This window comes from Carassius gibelio, chromosome B6 (genome assembly GCF_023724105.1).
Source record: "Carassius gibelio isolate Cgi1373 ecotype wild population from Czech Republic chromosome B6, carGib1.2-hapl.c, whole genome shotgun sequence".
NCBI classification, from domain to species: domain Eukaryota; kingdom Metazoa; phylum Chordata; class Actinopteri; order Cypriniformes; family Cyprinidae; genus Carassius; species Carassius gibelio.
In genome coordinates this window covers 23461583-23479635 of record NC_068401.1, presented here as the reverse complement: position 1 = coordinate 23479635, position 18053 = coordinate 23461583, and the positions used below count along the sequence as shown (strand labels likewise).

Genomic DNA, 18053 nt, shown 5'->3' with positions numbered 1-18053 from the left:
ATGGCGGAGTGATTCTGCCTTTGACAAGCTATCCAATGCCAAATTGTATGAACAGAACAATGGCCTGTTTTATACTCTGAGCAGTTTAAAGTTTAATAGAAGATTGATTTCTGGTAGTTAGGGGTAAGTCAGAAGCAGACGGAGAGGTTTACCTTTTCAAGTAAATCTGGTGGGCCAAAAATTAAGGGAAATGCAGAGACATCCAAAACTATGTATTAAAGCATGTGTGCTCTGATAAGGATACAGTGAACGATGCATCCTCCATGGATGTTCCCGCTTTGAGAGAAATTAAGCTGAATGAATTTCCCAAAGCGACTGGAGTTGTTGTTGTAGACTGTTTTGGCATTTCCAAACGCTTCCATAATGGGGCTGCATAAAAAAAAAAAAAAACATGGATTTGTATGTTCACATGAAAATGCTTAGGCTGTGTGTGTGTGTAGGAATGTGTTTTACCTGCTCTGTACGATGGCTTGCTCCACGCGTGTGCTCTTCTCTGTAGGGGGCGTCCCGGCAGAGTTTTGGCTCATGACAGACAGGAACTGTAGCAGTAGTTTGGTGCTCTCTGTTTTCCCAGCTCCACTTTCACCACTGGTAAACACACATGCACTCATTCATTTGTCACCTTCAATGACATTTGTGTTACCCTGATTGAAACTGCAATGCTGTGAAATCAGATCGCAGTTGTGGCAAAGGTCTAAAGCCAAAACTGCTCAAACTCAGTCTTTAGGTTTAACACAAATGAGATTAGTAAAATAGAGAATATCAAACAATGGTTCGTAAAACCAAAAGCATTTTTTCATGCTCTGCAAGTTTGTCTGCTTATCAAAATCAAATAAAGTGTTTGGAGGTCTTATATTACCTGATCAGCACACATTGGCTATCATGTCTCTTCCATAAACAGCGGTAGCACTCATTGGCAATAGCAAAGATGTGTGGTGGCAGCTCGCCCAAATGATGCTGGCTGTAAAGCTCCACTGCAGAGAGATCATACAGCCCTCTGATCTGCTTATAAGGATTCACGGCTGCCAGGATGGAACCTATGTTAGTCTGAGAGATAGAGAAAACATGGCTGTAAGTTAAGGGGTATTGAGTGAATAGTAAAACAACAAAACCAGCATATTGAAACAAAAGCACACACATTTGTGATCAGTGTATATTTTAATTTATACCCACAGATAAAGGGAAATTTCAAAGGAGGTTCAATAATTGGTATGTGATCCGGTCATATTTCACAGCTGGTTGTGCCAGTGGGTCGTGAGAGGATTGTAGATGATGTTTGTCCTTATCTATGAGCACTGTGACAACATAAATCCATCTCATTTAATATTGACTGCATTAGTAGATGCTGGTTTTATTCATGTGTTTATGTGTGGGTGTGTGATTGCAATTTTCATATACTGTGGCTAACAACACCCATGCTGACTGGCAGTAATATGATTTACTGGTCTTAGCAACAGCAGTGATGAGATTAAATTGAGACATTACTGGATTCCTGGAGAGGTGCCAAACGCATCTAGACACAACATTATGGACACTACATAAATGGAAAAAAAAAGTACATTATCTGCGGATCTGAAATTGTGTCAGTTTCGTCCTTACAAAAAATATTTTGCTGCTACTGCCCCAAGAGGGCGCTAGAGAGAAGAGTCATTCTCATTGAGGTCGACCATGTCCTGGTGTCTCAGATAAATCAGATAACCACTGCTATCAGTCATCAACCTCAGATGCTAGCATCCTGGGAAGGTTAAATTACAGTATCCATTTACTAAGATGGGATAAGAGAGACCCTTCACATTCACTCCACTGAGCATGACACAAATCTGCAGTCTACACTACAGCAAGATCAACAACACAGCAGCAAAATGAAGCCTTGCATGCAGTTTTATTATTTATTTAAATGACAGGTACATTTATATAAGCAATTTTCAGACACTGATAGGGAAATTTTATTCCAGCTCTACTAATAAAAAGCATTACACTGACCTTTGCTAATCGTAGAGACATCCATACATAATTTCCTGTATTGCATATGAGAACTAGACTGATTTATCATACCGCGTCTCCCATTTCATTACCAGCACAAATATACCAAGATAAACAACCATACAGCTATTATCTGACTTGTTCGAGCAGGTTATTGGACTATACTCTGAAATGGGTTTAGATTGCATGATGTGTTTTGGGTGTAGATGACTATGGGATGTTTTTGTCCCTCTGCAGTGAACTAAACAGGGCAGGTCATGTTCACAACTGTTGCCAGTAATAATCTCTGACACAGGGACTAAGACTTTATAGTCCCAAGTGCCTGTAAAAATGGCACTTATTTGTGGTGAAATACTAAAACAATAACAGTTTGATCAATTATAGGAGTCTGGGCATTGTGCAAAGTAGTGTAGCTTTATTTGTAAAGATTTAAACTGATGTTTGGTTACATGTGGTTACAGGTAGTTTATTTATTTTATGATTTTCTTTTTTTTTTTTTGAGGATGACTCATCTTATCAGAATTTAGTGCCATTATAAATGATATATATTTTATGTGTGAAAAAACAATATTTTATTTTGCATGATATAGTGTCTACTAAATGACAGACATTATGCAATAGTTGATTCAAATAGTTTTTTAATTGGGTCTGGTCATAATGCTGGAAATTGCTTAAAGTTTTTCTGAAAGATTAGAACACCTTTAGGATTTGGGCATCAAAAATATATTAAGAGACCTAAAAAAAGCTTCTTAAAGTTATAATCTACCCAAAAAGAAAAATGCTGTCATAATTTACTGACCCTTGTGTCATTCCAAGCCTGTATGCATTTTCTCTGCATATATATATATATATATATATATATATCAGCATTCTTCAAATTATGCTATTTTATGTTCCAGAATAAATAAACTTAATAGAGATTTGGAACAACATGAGGGTGAGTAAATGATGACAGGATTTTTATTTTGGTCGACTATCCCTTTACAATCTCTAATTTAAAATAATATTATCATATAATATACAGTAACACCACATAATACATCTTTGTTTAATAATATATTTTTAAGCTTCTATTCTCAGTTACGTTTTTCACTTTATCCATAGCTCTAGGTTAGTTAAAACCAGTATGATGGAAGATTAAAAAGAATCTGACATATAAAAGCTGTGTAATAATGCTGAAAACTTCCAGTACGCTTGTCTCTGCCCCAGTCAGTCCTTACAAAGAAGGATTTACTGGCTTTAAAGTCTCTTTCTATGGATTCTACAAAGGTCAAACTGGAATGTTTGGATCATAATGCCGACAGTGAGTCATATTATTCCCTCCAGACTACAACTCTAAACCAGCAGTCTGGGATGTACTGTACGGCTCTGTTTGGACCAATGAGGTTCCAGCATGCACTCGCCACCCGATCACATGACCCTTCTCTGTGTAAAAGTATTAAAGTACTTAGAATCAAAAATCGTGCTGATCCCAAACATTTCTCGTTTAGCTTTAGTCATTTTAATTTAGTAATCAGTTAAGAAACAAACAATTGCATCTAAAATAGTCTTGTCAAGGCTAGAGTAGATATGATCAGTGTTGCCAAGTGAACTACTTTAACACTGTTTCCACGGGTTAAAGCGACTCCAAAAATGTAATATTTAGCCTCTGTAATGTGAGTTTTATCAGAGGAACCTCGCAAAAAAACATGTTTTTTGGAAACCTGGCAACCCTGGACATGATTATTTATACAACAAATAAAAACAATCTGTGATAAAGTGAAAAGTTTAGCTGGCCTAGTAACTCATCGGTTGGAAGTGATCCTGTGCTGATGTATGACACTATTAAAATTCAGAAGGAATGTTCACTTTTTAGCTGATCATACACTTTTGGCCTCTGACAAGTGAGGAGACTTTTGGTGAGTAGACAGACAAAAGCAGAAAAATATCATATGGCTTAACAATAACATTATAGGGAACTTCACTGCGGTTTAGATTAAAATAGCTAAGGTGTGTTAACTGTTTATAAGGAGGCAGAACAAGCCTGAAGTCATTTGTAGCAAAGTTAGATACATGAATAACCCTGATAAGGTCCCAAGGACCTTTGTGCAGTCACGTGTCTCTGAGATTCTTACATAGATGTTGTCTTTCTGGTATCTCTGATGAAGGTTGTGCATGATGGCGGCCTCATGGAGCTCTGCCAGCGTGGACATGTCCTCCACTCCATCGATGCTGCTCTGGTGCATGAGGGACACCTTCTCCCTGTTCACCTCCATCTGCTGCAGGTACACCGCCTGAAAGACAGAAACAGACAGAGGGGCCTTAACAAAATAACACAGCTTCCACACGCACCAGCATGCTGATACACAGATGCATGAGTAGTATATCACAAAAGGGGAGAGGATCCTTCCTGGGCCATTTTAAGGGTATGCCTGCAGTTTAAAAATGCATTAGTCAGACAGCACAGCAGGGTTCCTGCTTTTCTGTTCCGTACAGTTTCAGCACGCTGAGGCCTTTCTTTACCCTTTATACCCACCAGGCACTGCTTGAAAAGTAGAGAGTACAGTGGCCTATTTAAACTTAGCAAAAAGGAAACTTTTAATAATGCAGGAGTTAACATTAAACATGTTTTCACCTGTGTAATATGCAGCTTATCATTGATAGCCACTGAATTTTTTTTCCATACTATGAATGTCAGTGGTTACCGTCAACTGTTGATTTTCTCAAAAATGGGGGTCTGCAGGCAAGAAAAGTGTTCTGGAAACCTGTTTGATAAGAGACATTATTTCTTTGCAATTTGGTGATGATACTGTTGCAGATATTACACATGTCCATGTAGATTACATGAACTTTGAAAAAAGGTTCTTTGCTTTATTTGACTGGACAGAACAAAAGGAAGAGACATTCTCACCGCCCTTCTGTCTATTTCATTTCTGCTGAAACCTCACTCCTGTCTCCCGTTGCCATGGTAACCAGAGAGCACAGCCCAGTTCATGAAGAGAGAGCTGAGAGCCTGATAGATTAAAAATCAATACAGCCACTAATGTGTGTGTGTGTGTGTGTACCATTTACTTCAGGTATGGATTTATTAACTGTTTCTATTCAAACCCATTAAATCAGCCACAATCTTTTTAAGTGCACAAACATGTACATATATCCCAGGACTGGAGGGCAAGACAAATAAATAATTATGTTTGCCTCTGTTACATGCTGCTACTTGGGGTTGACAGACTGAAGAGAAGAAGGAAAGGTCAAAGTTTATGAACTGAGACTGCTAATCAGTTGCTGCTAATCAATACTACTGACGGTAATGACATTGACCTTCCAGAATCCTGATCAGAATCAAACCGTTTTTAGAAATATAAAGAAACAAACCTGATTTCGAGTGAAATGACACAGAATTTCAGTGTATTTGAGTGTAAGTGGTGTAGAGAGAGCACAGAGATAATATCCTGTCAAATCGCTGTATCACTTGTGTATGCTTTAGACAATTTGCTAGTATTTATCCCTTTGTGTTTGTCTAAGTGTCTGTGTATATATAGATATAGCTCATGATGCTTATCTAACATGCTTATTTAAATAACATTTGAGGGACACTTCTAACATTCAGTCAAAGCTACTGAAGACCTGAAATATATCACAAAAGTCTACTTATTAATACTTTTATTATACTTTCATGTTATGTTTTTTGAAGCTTTACAGTAATTGTCATACATGACTATACACAGCTAACAGGGAACATACTCAGAATTTTGGCTAATGTTCTGGCAAAGGAACAAAGGTTCTATAAACAATAATGGAATATTTGTTCAAATTGTAGATATTAATAATGTTCTCTTTGATAATTTGGTCTTATATGATGTTCTCAAAACATTAGCACAAAAACATTAGTTACAGATTGTTATACTCCCCCAGAAATGTTATAGTTACCTTTTTTATATAAATGTTACTACTTGTTTTAGATTTTATATAATGTGTGCAAAATTTTCAAATGGAATGTTTCAAGTTTGCATTATCAATAAAAAAAATTTCTAAACAAAAATTTGAACATTCTGATTGTTTAGACAGCTTAATGGGATTTGACACATCTCAGATTTGTTCTCTGTGTGTGGACTTACATCTTTTGAGGACAAAATTGTACCCATAAGCAAACTAAACCTTACCAAATCTCCTAAAACCTCCTTTTCAGGCTGTCAATTGCACAATGTTTTCAGTTAAGGTTAGGTTAATGTATTTACTGTAAAAACAATTTATGTAATGTCCCCATTTAGATAGCTATGGAAATGTGTGTTTGGTTGTGAGTCTGTGATGATTGTAAGTTTAGACAGTGAAAAGAGGAGATGAGGAAGTCTTCATGCTCCATTTTCTCCACCCACCCACTCACACATGCACACAAACACACAGCCACTCCATCTCTCTCCACTCAGCGCATGGATATTCCTGCAAATCTGTTTGATGTTTGAAGCTGTTTTGCATGATTCAGATGAAAGCTGCAAAAAAGCATGGGAGAGAGAGACTATACGCACCAGTGACCTACATTTGCACCTACAGAGTAACAGAAGCGCAACAGAATGCAGGGGTTTACATTTGAATTTAAAAACAAGGCCCACATGGAGTGAGACACTGAAAAACAGTGAGATGTAACTTAATGGTTAAAGACATCCGTCTGCCTGTGAACACAGACCAAAAATGATATAATAAAAGTGCCCTGTGTGAATGATCCCTAAGTTCACCTCAGACAGACTGATGACCATTTGAACTGCTGGAGACTGTAGGTCAGTGGCAGGCTTGTGTTGTTCAGTGATATGGAAATAAAGACAAGAATATTAAAAGTGATTTTCAATGCTTTCATTTGTCACAATAATGTTTTGTGACTGAATTATTTAAATGCCAGCCTTTTCAATGCAAATAATTAAACAGCTGTTCAAAAGTCTCTAATGCAGGGGTGTCCGAACTCAGTCCTGTAGTGCCACTGTCCTGCAGAGTTTAGCTCCAATCCTAATTAAACACACCTGAACCAGGTAATCAAGGTCTAACTAGGCATACTAGAAACTTCCAGGCAGGTATTTGAGCTGGTTGGAGCAAAATTCTGCAGGAAAGTGGCCCTCCAGGAACGAGTCTGGACACCCCTGCTCTAATGTGAATACTAATATTACATTTATTTGAACAAAATACAGTAAAACAGTAATATTGTGTAATATTATGTTTCTATTTTAATTTATTTCAAAATTAGTTTATTTCTGTGATGGCAAAGCTGAATTTTCAGCATCATTACTTCAGTCTTCAGTGTCACATGATTCTTCAGAAATTATTCTAATATGCTTACTCAATAAACATTTCTTAACAAAATAGATATATTTTTGTGGAAACCATGAGAATAAATAACTGATGATAAGTTTAAAATAACATTATTGGAAATAAATCCATATATTATACTAAATATTTTTACTGTTATATGCGATCAATTTATTGCATCCTTGGCGAATATAATTATGTCTTTTAAAAGAAAGACATACTTTTTTCTATGTATGCCATTAAATGCAATACAAAAAAACATATTTGAAATATAAAATACAATTAATTTCATTAGGCTTTTTCATCCACTGATGTTTCACAGTGTAAAATTAATTCCAAATAGTTCTCACACACAAAACCACACAAAGAAAGGCCATCTCAGGAAGGGGTGAGTGAGACGCCTTCGAGCACTGTAGCTCAGAGTTACATGTGAACTCTTATAGTTAACTTCTCAAATTTAGGTCACAGTCTATTTTTGTGCCTCAGAGTTCTTAAATCCTATAACAAACCTGTGAATGCTTTAGGTGACACATGCGCACTGAAGCAGAAAACTCCCCTCTGCATGAATAGTAGGAAGTAGATACTCACTCACTGACCAATGCTCTGGAGGGCACACACACAAATACACACCCACCAAAAAAAAACATATACAGTTTTTCCAGCTGATACACATTTAAAGGGATGGTTCACCCAAAAGTTAAAATTCTATCATTAATTACTCACCCTCATGTCATCTTCATTTGTCTTCAGAACTCAAATTAAGATATTTTTGATGAATTCTGAGAGCTCTTTTACGTATGTGATACTCTCCAAAATGGCGCTATAGGGTGACGTGGAGGAGACGAATTGTTGAATCAAGTCGTTATTTTTTGTTTTCTTTATGCACAAAAAGTATTGTTGTAGCTTCAGAAAATGATGGTTGAACCACTGATGTCACATGGATTCTTTTAATGATCTCTTGCTACGTTTCTGACAGCAAGTGTCCTTATCGTGTAAGGACACTTGCTGTCTACAGGAGAGTCAGAGAGCTCTCGGAATGCATCAAAATTGTCTTAATTTATGTCCCAAAGATGAAAAAAGGTCTTACATGTTTGGAATGGCATGAGAGTGCGTAATTAATAAAAGAAGTTTTTTGGTGAACTATCCCTTTAAAATGCAAAATGCTTTATGTCTAAATGCTTCAATTAAGAACCTTTATCTTCTGAAGAATCTGTTCTCAAAAGGTTCTTTGGGTCAAAAGAAAGTTCTTCAGATTATAAAAAAGTAAGAAAGAGATGGTTCTGTAAAGATCCTTTGACTGAATGGTTCCTTGTGGAACTAAAAATGGTTCTTCTATGCCATCACTGTAAAGAACCTTTTAAGCACCTTTATTTGAGTGTACAGAGAAATAAAGGAAAAGAGACCAGGAATACTGGTATACTGACAAAATATGCAAACACGTTAACTTAAAATCTTATTCAACCTTAAAAGATAAGGTTAACATTATATATGCCCTTTTTCACATCCTCAAATTCAACCTGAAAGGTCAAGGCTCACAATGCAACCTATGACGGAATCAAACTCTACCAACACAATATAGCCCTGTGATAAAGTCAGAAGAACCCTGCTAGCATAACTACATTACAAAAACATTTTAAAGTCATGAGAAGGTTATGATAACACATTTAAACTATTCCCTTAAAGGAATAGTTCACCCAAAAATGTCAGTTTGCTGAAAATATACTCACCCTCAAGCCATTCAAAATGTGAATGGTTTGGTTTCTTCATCAAAACAGATTTGGAGAAATTTAACATTGCATGACATCACCAATGAACATACATACACAAACACACACAAACATTGCATGACATCACCAACAAATCCTCTGCAGGGAATGGCTGCCATCAGAATGAGAGTCCAAACAGCTGATAAAAATATTATAAAATCCACAAAGTAATCCAAACAACTCCATCCTCATCTCCATCTATGTCTATCAACTAACGTTTTGTGAAGCGAAAATTCTACGTTTGTAATAAAGTCATCAAGATGTTTTTAACTTTAAACTGTTGCTTCTTGCTAAAATGTAAGTCCTCTATCCATAATATTGGTTTCTTCAATGAAAAAGTTGCTTTGTCTGAATCAGGAGGACTGTTTATAATGTGAGAGGACAACAGGGGATGTTTTTGCTTGAAAACACAGCTTTTTACTTCACAAAATGCAAACTGAGGGATTGGAATTGTGTGAAATGAAGTTGTATGTTATGTTACTATGATGTTTTTATCCGCATACATGTGAGCAAGTGATGTCATGCTCTCCAAACTCATTTGCATCTTGGATGGCCTGAATGTTTTCAGCAAATGTTGATTTTGGAGGGAAATATTCCTTTAATATGCTTTGAATTATGGAAAGGTTTTTTATTGCGTTTGTTTTTATGCAACATTTTTTATGTTTTCATAATGTTGCAAAAACGTAGCAGGTTGCATATCGTTAAATTTTGATCTTGGTTACATTTGTATATCTTAGTTGTGTTTTCTTGAACATATTTAAAATGTTTCAATTCACATGTACAATCCACACAAGCATGCAGGCATGCATAGCACACATACTGTCCCAGTAACTCGGTCAGAACCACTGCAGGAATGGGGTCACTTCCATTCTTAACTAAATTATTAACACAATCAGAAACAAGAGAGAGAGAGAGAGAGAGAGAGAGAGAGAGAGAGAGAGAGAGAGAGAGAGAATAAAAGTGAGCCCTGTACTATACGATGCCTTAAAATCCACATGAAAAATTTAGCATTCTCCAACAGGGCTGACATTTCAAAACACATAGCCCACACATGCAAAACTATTTTTCTACCCTTTTGGACCAAGACCTTAGGGCCAAAACAATGGGTGAGAAGACCTCCAGGATGACATTATGGAGGCTGCTGGAGTTTCCCGGAAAGGCTGCCTGAGACCTAACAGAAGGCTGGATAGGTGTATTGATTTACGGAGGAGGGTTTGAACTACTGCAGAGAATGCTACTGAATATTCTCATGTCAGCACAAGCTCTCTGGTGTTCAGGGCATGAAACAACAAGGTTACCAGCATACAGAAAATATTGGGGAAATGCAGTTTTTTTTTTTTTCAGTTCTCAACTGTAGAACTGGAAAGTCTTAATCATTTTAGGGATTCTGTTCATTTAGATGCCCATTTCAAATAATTGGAGGGAAAAATATCACTTATTCATTTCTGTGAAACACAAAAGAAGATATTCTGAAGAAAATTACGGTTTATGCCTATATAATGAAAGTCATTGAACCTACTGAATTTCATTGAATAAAGAAATGTGTACATGTTTGAAACAGCATGTTTTCTTTTGCACAACTAGCAATATCAAACAAAATGTAATTGCAAAAATATAGTTTTTTACCACACTCCCTCCATTTGCCCTTGGTTGGTCAAACAGAAGTTCTGCCCCAAACTTGTTAAAGTTAATGTTAATATATCAAGCAGAAATTTGTGTCAATTGTACTACACTTTTTACACTTTTTTAGTGAAATCCGTTAACAAATCACTTTATTGTGTCTGTATACTATACTGGTATTGGAGAAAGTATTAACCATTAAGTCAATGCGATCTCAAATGAAGCATTGGCTGCACCCGATCACATGATCTGTAGACATTGGCAGACATCACTGCCAATTTGCATAAAGTTAATCAAGCACTTTGATCAAATCTGTTGCATTGCCAACAGCGACATGTCAGTTCAAACTTCACTAAAATTAAATCCCATTTGTAGCTGCAATATCAAGTGCGAATTCCCCTTAAGTGATTTACAAAGACGCTGGGAATCATTAAAAATGAAATCATAAATCAATAAGTATAACTATTAGTCAACTGACTCTATCCTTAATGTCTGTTCGCATTTGCATCTCCATCTCCATCAGAATAATCTTATTTCAAAGACAGAGTCACATTTAAGAGTCATTCTCGATGACAGATGTAGGACTTCAACAGAGTCCACCACTAGTCTTATCAACACAGTGATCTTTCATTCTTTTTTCTCTCATGTTTTGTTTCCGTGTATGACCATGGTTTTAAATATGGAAATGAGTTTCCCATACTGCTAGGTATTGCAAAATAGTATAAAAACCAACATGATAAAGAATGGTGAGGAAATTGAAGATCATGATTTTGCCTGAATAAAAGCTGTCATAGGATATTCTTTCCATGTTGCCCATACCTACTACGCATGCACATGAATTAACATAATATATGCACCAGCACCACAAACACAAATGTTTGTAGACAAAAACACAAATGCAAACAGGCTTCCTATATGCATCTGTACATACACATAACCCTTCCCTGCTGTGCAGTCTCCCTTTCTGAGCAGAATCCAGGCTAGCACAGCTGTTATTATTAGCCTGACATCACAGCTCTGCCAGCTCCAACACCCACAGCTATCACAAACTACTTACCTCTATCAGCACAGCGAGTGCTTGTGTGGGAGTTTAACTGCTAATACAACCATTTGATTACAATTAAACCTTAAAACAGAGGCAGTTCTGATCACTGAACTGTATATAAATGTGAAAGACACAGTTTGTGCACAGACTTCATAACACTGACAAAAGGTATTTACTGTAGAAACAAATTAAATCTCTCTCAGGTGTATTTTACATGAGATAATATAATCTTTACTTTGAGTTTTTTTTAAATGTAATAGTGCCATGTAAGGAGAATAAAACGAAAGACACTTATGAAGGAAATATATTAAGGCTCCCACATCATCTGCTCATAGTCATGAGAATGACAAAACAGCTATCAAACAAGTGACTGTTTGAGAGTGATTTGCATTAATTATTATGTATTTAATTAACAAACTAAGATTGCTTTTAAAGAGTGCTGAATTGAGACCATCGCACTGCTTTCAGTCCCTGATGCAATTCTTGGCAGCTTAACTGTACTTTGACAAAGAGGAGCTGCTAATTTTATTTCTATATGGGGATGACAGAATGATGCACATATTATAACTATTATAAACTATGCACAGAACCTAAGAGGTCTTTCTTCAGTGTCCAGTGCAAATTAAAGCTTTAACTGGACTAACTTTCAATCCTGTGTAAATGTGACAATATAACAGAAATTTAACACTGTATTCTTTGTTCAGTGGCTGTAGGCCAGGAATGTAATTGAAGTAGATTTAAATCAAATTGTCAACTTAAATTAATTTGCTTAGCACTTTTGACAACACACATTGATTTTCAAAGCATATTCACAATAAATCTTAATGTATAATATCTTTATGTCTTCATGCCTCATAGTAGCAATCAAGTGGTTGAGATATGATATATAGTAAATCTATATACAGAAAATTCAGTTGATAATTACTCTTTTACCATCAGATTTCATGGATTTGATATTTAGAGAAAGATCAAATATACATCTATCTAATTTTTGTTTTACTTAACTTAGCATGTTCTAATTGCAGGAAGCTAATGCCAAAGCAAAACTATTTTCTTATAATGGCTTACTGGTATTTTTCAGTCTCTGTTTGAAATTGTTGCATGTCCAGTTATAACAGAAAATTAGAAGAGCTTGTTGGGTATCATATGAAAAGGTCAAGTAAAATTTTCTCCAGCTGCAGGACACCCTGTTACCATGACAGTAAAATATTAGTGGACATCTCTGCACTAAAAGAAGAGTGTTCTGTCTCTCTTTTGATCATGTGGTTATTCTGTGATTATTTATTTGCATATATATCATTGCACCAGAACTGGCCAAAAGCTCATGTAGAATGGAGGAGTGCATTATGGTTGGTTATATGATATAGTCTCTTTCACATTGTCAGTTATGGGAAGTTGAATGTATTAATTCAGCCTCAGAAATGCAAATGGCAGACATACACAAACAAATATGCACATGCACACACACACACACAGCTCCTCAGCCCTGTTATTATGACATTCAGAGCACAATACTAACCCAGCGTAATCTCTGACTCACACAACACCCATTCAGCCATAAAGGGCAACATCTGTGTGTTTGCTTCTGTGAGTCTGTGAATCTTACCTCCCCGTAGTCAGTGGTGAGCACCAGGGTCCCATCTCCAAAGGAGTTCACTGTAGACGGGACCAGCTGATCTTTATGATTCACCCACACTCGAGAACCCTGCAAAACACACACAAATGCAGTCAGACACAAACCAGCACAATCCCAGATTATATGTCCCAGTTGCTTGTAAGAGCCACAGAACAATAAAACACAACAATAAAATGCAAAATCTTCATGTAGTCATTCACTGTTGAAATGTATGACTTTCAGGATGACGTGTAGGTGGCTTTTCGTTTCTAAACACTCACAGATGCCCACACACAAAGCTTAGACACACCATTGAGCACTAAAGTCTGATTCATTTTAAAGGCCAAACCGATACCCTCAAAGCAAATTATAAAGTATAATGTATAAAGGAAAAAGTATAAAGAGACACAAGCACAGAAAAAACTGGGTGATTTTTACAGGATCATATTATTACAAATAGATTTTAAAAAAATATATATTTTTAAATATATATATATATATATATATATATATATATAAATCTTTCATAATGTGACTTTAAAATAGTATAAAGTCTACAGTATATTGTTTTACCATTACCAAACTGTTGTTTTGTTATGTTTGTCATTAGGGTCTTTTGTACTTCAATATTTCATGTTTCATTCAATGTGTTACTTCACTTGCCACATCTTTGTAATTATTTAGTGAAAATTGTTTAATTGCTGAAAGCAATTCCAACACGAATTTATGGCAATTCGTACATATTTTACTAGGTGGCTGATTTGCATAAATTCATTCTATAAATTTGCACGTTTCGTGAAAAAAACGTACGTACACTGATATGTTCATTGAATTTACAATTTTTTTAAGATAAGTCTTTGCAATCAATTTATTTTAGCTACCTTTAAATTAGATTTATTTATTAACTTTCAACATGTTTTTATTTTTTTTAAATGTAGCTAAAATGAATTGTTTGCAACCACTTACTGTATCTTAACAAATGTAGTATAATTTTTTTTTGGGGGGGGGTTTGGCAAATTCGTAGGAATTCATGCAAATGACCACCCCTAAACCTACTCCTTACAGAAATCAAACAAAATCATACGATGTTGTACAAATTCTTACTTATTAGCCACCTAATAAAATACGTAAGAATAAGTCGTGAGATTTTTTGCTTAAACAGCAACATTACAGACTAACTAAAGTTGAAAAAGTGAAAAAACATAATAGAAAACCCTTTAAAACCTTACAAAAATTATATTTCAAAGATAATCTCACCATCAGATTGGATAAGACACGTTTAATAGAATGACCCAACAACATTTCTGACATAATATTACAGAATAAAGTAAATTAATCACTTACAAAAGTATGAAAGGTTTTCAGACTAAGCAGATTTATCATAGGAGATTTGTGCTTTACTAAATTTCCCCACATTATAATTTTGTAAATGCAATAACAGACAGTGAGCAATTATAGTATTTTGGATGTCCTCCTGCTCTTATCCACAGTAACGTGCTGTTCTTTGTGTGAGCACCCGACTGAATTATGGCCAGCTGTATGACGTTAACTTAACTACTAATACCCATACACACTCACCACCTTCAAAAATAAATAAATATTCAAAGCATTAAATGGCCCATAAGAAACATTCATTTACATTAAAATTATTATATTGTGACAAAATTCCTTAATACTCACAGTAGCCTATATGAGGTAAACTGTCCCAATGGTAACCTGACAGAATTCACAAATATTATTCTACTGTCATTAAAGGGGGGGTGAAATGCTATTTCATGCATACTGAGTTTTTTAAACTGTTACACTGTTTTTACACATTTGAAGGAGTATTTCTGTTCCAAAAATACTCCTTCCGGTTTGTCACAAGTTTCGGAAAGTTTTTTCGAGTATGGCTCTGTGTGACGTTAGATGGAGCGGAATTTCCTTATATGGGTCCTAAGGCACTTCTGCCGGAAGAGCGCGCGCTCCCGTAGAGCAGTGCACTGAGAGGCTGAGCACAGACATTCACTGATCAGAGCGAGAGATTCGCGAAATGTCACAAAAGGAGGGTGTTTTTGGTTGCCAGGGCAAGACAACCCTGCACAGATTACCAAAAGAGAAACAGCATTAAGGGACCAGTGGATGGAGTTTATTTTTACAGAGCATCGACGGAGTTGTGCAAGTGTTTGTGTTTGTTCCCTGCATTTCGAAGATGCTTGTTTTACAAACAAGGTCCAGTTTGACGCCGGATTTGCACATCGTTTATTTCTTAAGGATAATGCAGTCCAAACAAAAAAGGGTCACGATCGTGTGTTTGAACCGCATGCGGTGAGTAAAACTGCTTCAAATATCTCTGTGTTATTAACTTAGCTATCGGCGTGTAAGCACATCAAGTAAACAACATGCGATGTTGTCATCAAACTGCACTTTCCACATGTACAGCTTAAAAAAAAAAAAAAAAAAAAAAAAAAGACGACAAAGTGGAACTTAGTCATTTTCCAAAACCGCTAAGCAAATATATACAGTTTCAGTAGATACCACATAGAGACGTCATTGCTGATGCTGATTTCAGCCTCTGGATCTGATTCTGGATCATAAATATACGCTGAATCTGACTGTTAGCCATGGTTTGTTTGGTTGGTTTTGTCCTCACGGTGTCACAGCTTCCAAACGCTCTCAACGCAAAAGCCTACTGGCGCTCGTGATTCTTTAGCTCCGCCCACACGTCACGCCTCCAGCCGGTCGTGTTTTTCCGGGAAAAATTGGTACAAACTATCTTTCTCTTTATGAATATAATAAAACTAAAGACTTTTTGGAGTTATGAAGGATGCAGTACTACTCTATAGGTACTCAAGATTAACAGGATATTGAGTGAAAACGAGCAATTCACCCCCCCTTTAAAGAGAATTTTGAAATAAGAACGCAATTTTAAACCAACATAGAAATTCACTGCTAGACAACACAAGCATGTAATTGAAATTTTGAATCATTGGGCAAACATAAACTCACGCCTGCCCACAAACAAATAAAGAATAATGTGTAAATCCACCCAAAACCTCAAACTAGACAATGAGTTTAAGTTTCCCAGACATGGACATTAACCATACTGATTTTGAAGTGGATTGCCTCCTCTTCAACATGCATTTCTGGACAATAAATAGGCAAACAGATAAAAACAGATCCTTTGTCATCAGATGGTTAACTATGATGAGCCGTCCCACCTCCAGTCAGAGGAACTAAAGTGGTGAAGACAAAAGACAGGCTGCTCTGCCCCTGGGTAAAGAAACCAAGCCAGGCAGGAAAAACACTTACAACAGACAGCTGAGCTACATACACTTACACATTTCATTTCCATTAGAAGACATTAAAAAGATTTCCCTGCTCTTTTGGGGAAAAAATCAATCAGTGTACTATTCATACCACAAAACTCCCTCCACAGCCTATCAAGACTTTATTATTCAGCAATGAAATTATCACAGCCAGCACTAATATTAATTCACAGAGGCTAATATAAAAGTATTTACATATTGTATGTAACAGTATCAAAACTGTGAAATGAACGGTGACAAGCGGAACAGCAGCAAAAACAGATATGATGCCGTTCTACCTTGGAATGCGTCCTCCGAAGGCAGCAGTTTTCAGTTTTCAGATGCAGCCATAGTTTGCGGAGCACACAGAGTTGTTGGCAATGTGTAACATCCTGTCGCCGATACATCGTGCAATGTGAACACAGCGGCATCTGAACGCTACCCCAGATGGTCGTGCAGTGTGAGAACAACGATGATCCGACGACTTTGAAAATCGTTCAGTGTGAATTCAGCATAAAGAGCCTATAAAGCTTCTTGTTTGTTGACTACAGCCTGTTTATAAGCGCTTCTAATTACAAGTTTATGAAGATGGTTGGTGCATGTTGCATCCTGAATGCACAAGGAACCAAAACTCAGAGCAGATGCAGGGATGAATTCTTATGCAACAGCATTTACTGCCGCTCGAAACTTGGATGATGAGCTACATGTGAGTAAATGAACATAGTGCCACACTCACTGAAACTCAGATTGCATGTATTTAATTAATTAAATTGCAGACTTTGCCATTTGAAATTGCACTCAGCCATATAGTGATTTTGGTTTTATTTCAATTGATCGTGCAGCTTTTTGTCACTGTGTGTATTGTGTGCATGGGGAGAAGTTCAGAAATTAAAAAAATTACTTGATGTTTGACCTCTTTCTCTCAAGCGATCATCATGTTCTAATCAGAAACTTCAGGCTTTACACATTCTCAGATAGCATCTCAAACCGGATCAGGAGCTGCTACAGTAATTAGCACAGATGCAGAGGCTGTTGGTTTGTGCCCCGATCTGAGCGAAACAAATCATTAATGAGAGCTCAGGCCCTATGGAGAGCAGGAGTGTGTAATCATGCATGAACACAACAGAGATGAAAGAATTCAACATCTTCATCAACAGATAACTCTGCTGTTGCTCTTGCACAGCTGTCAGGAGAAAACCGCTACATCTGCTGTAAAAACATCCAACCACACACATACTGTATGTGGAGGAATAAGGAGAGCATGCTCTTAGTGGGGGAGGGTATGCAAGAGGGTCTATATAAAAGATACAGCCCATGAGGAACCAGCAGCATAATGACCTGGACACAGGGCTACATGATTAATAATAATAATAAAAAATATACATTTTCAGTGAAATATTGTTTTTATTTAATTTTAATATTTTATATTTTATAATTTAGGTAAAAAATTATAATTACTATTA

At 36.4% G+C, this 18053-nt stretch overlaps 1 protein-coding gene across 1 annotated transcript in view; it reads right to left on the bottom strand.

The window, feature by feature from the left end:
- The window catches only part of myo10l1 (myosin X, like 1), a 48188-nt gene that overhangs the window by 19142 nt on the left and 10993 nt on the right, over nucleotides 1–18053 (bottom strand). The window contains exons 2-7 of the mRNA XM_052558014.1: nucleotides 13295–13393; nucleotides 4098–4256; nucleotides 860–1047; nucleotides 454–588; nucleotides 245–369; nucleotides 153–166 (exon numbers count right to left, since the gene is read on the bottom strand). Of these exons, the coding sequence (XP_052413974.1) occupies nucleotides 153–166; nucleotides 245–369; nucleotides 454–588; nucleotides 860–1047; nucleotides 4098–4256; nucleotides 13295–13393 (720 nt within the window). The remainder of the gene's footprint in view (nucleotides 1–152; nucleotides 167–244; nucleotides 370–453; nucleotides 589–859; nucleotides 1048–4097; nucleotides 4257–13294; nucleotides 13394–18053) is intronic.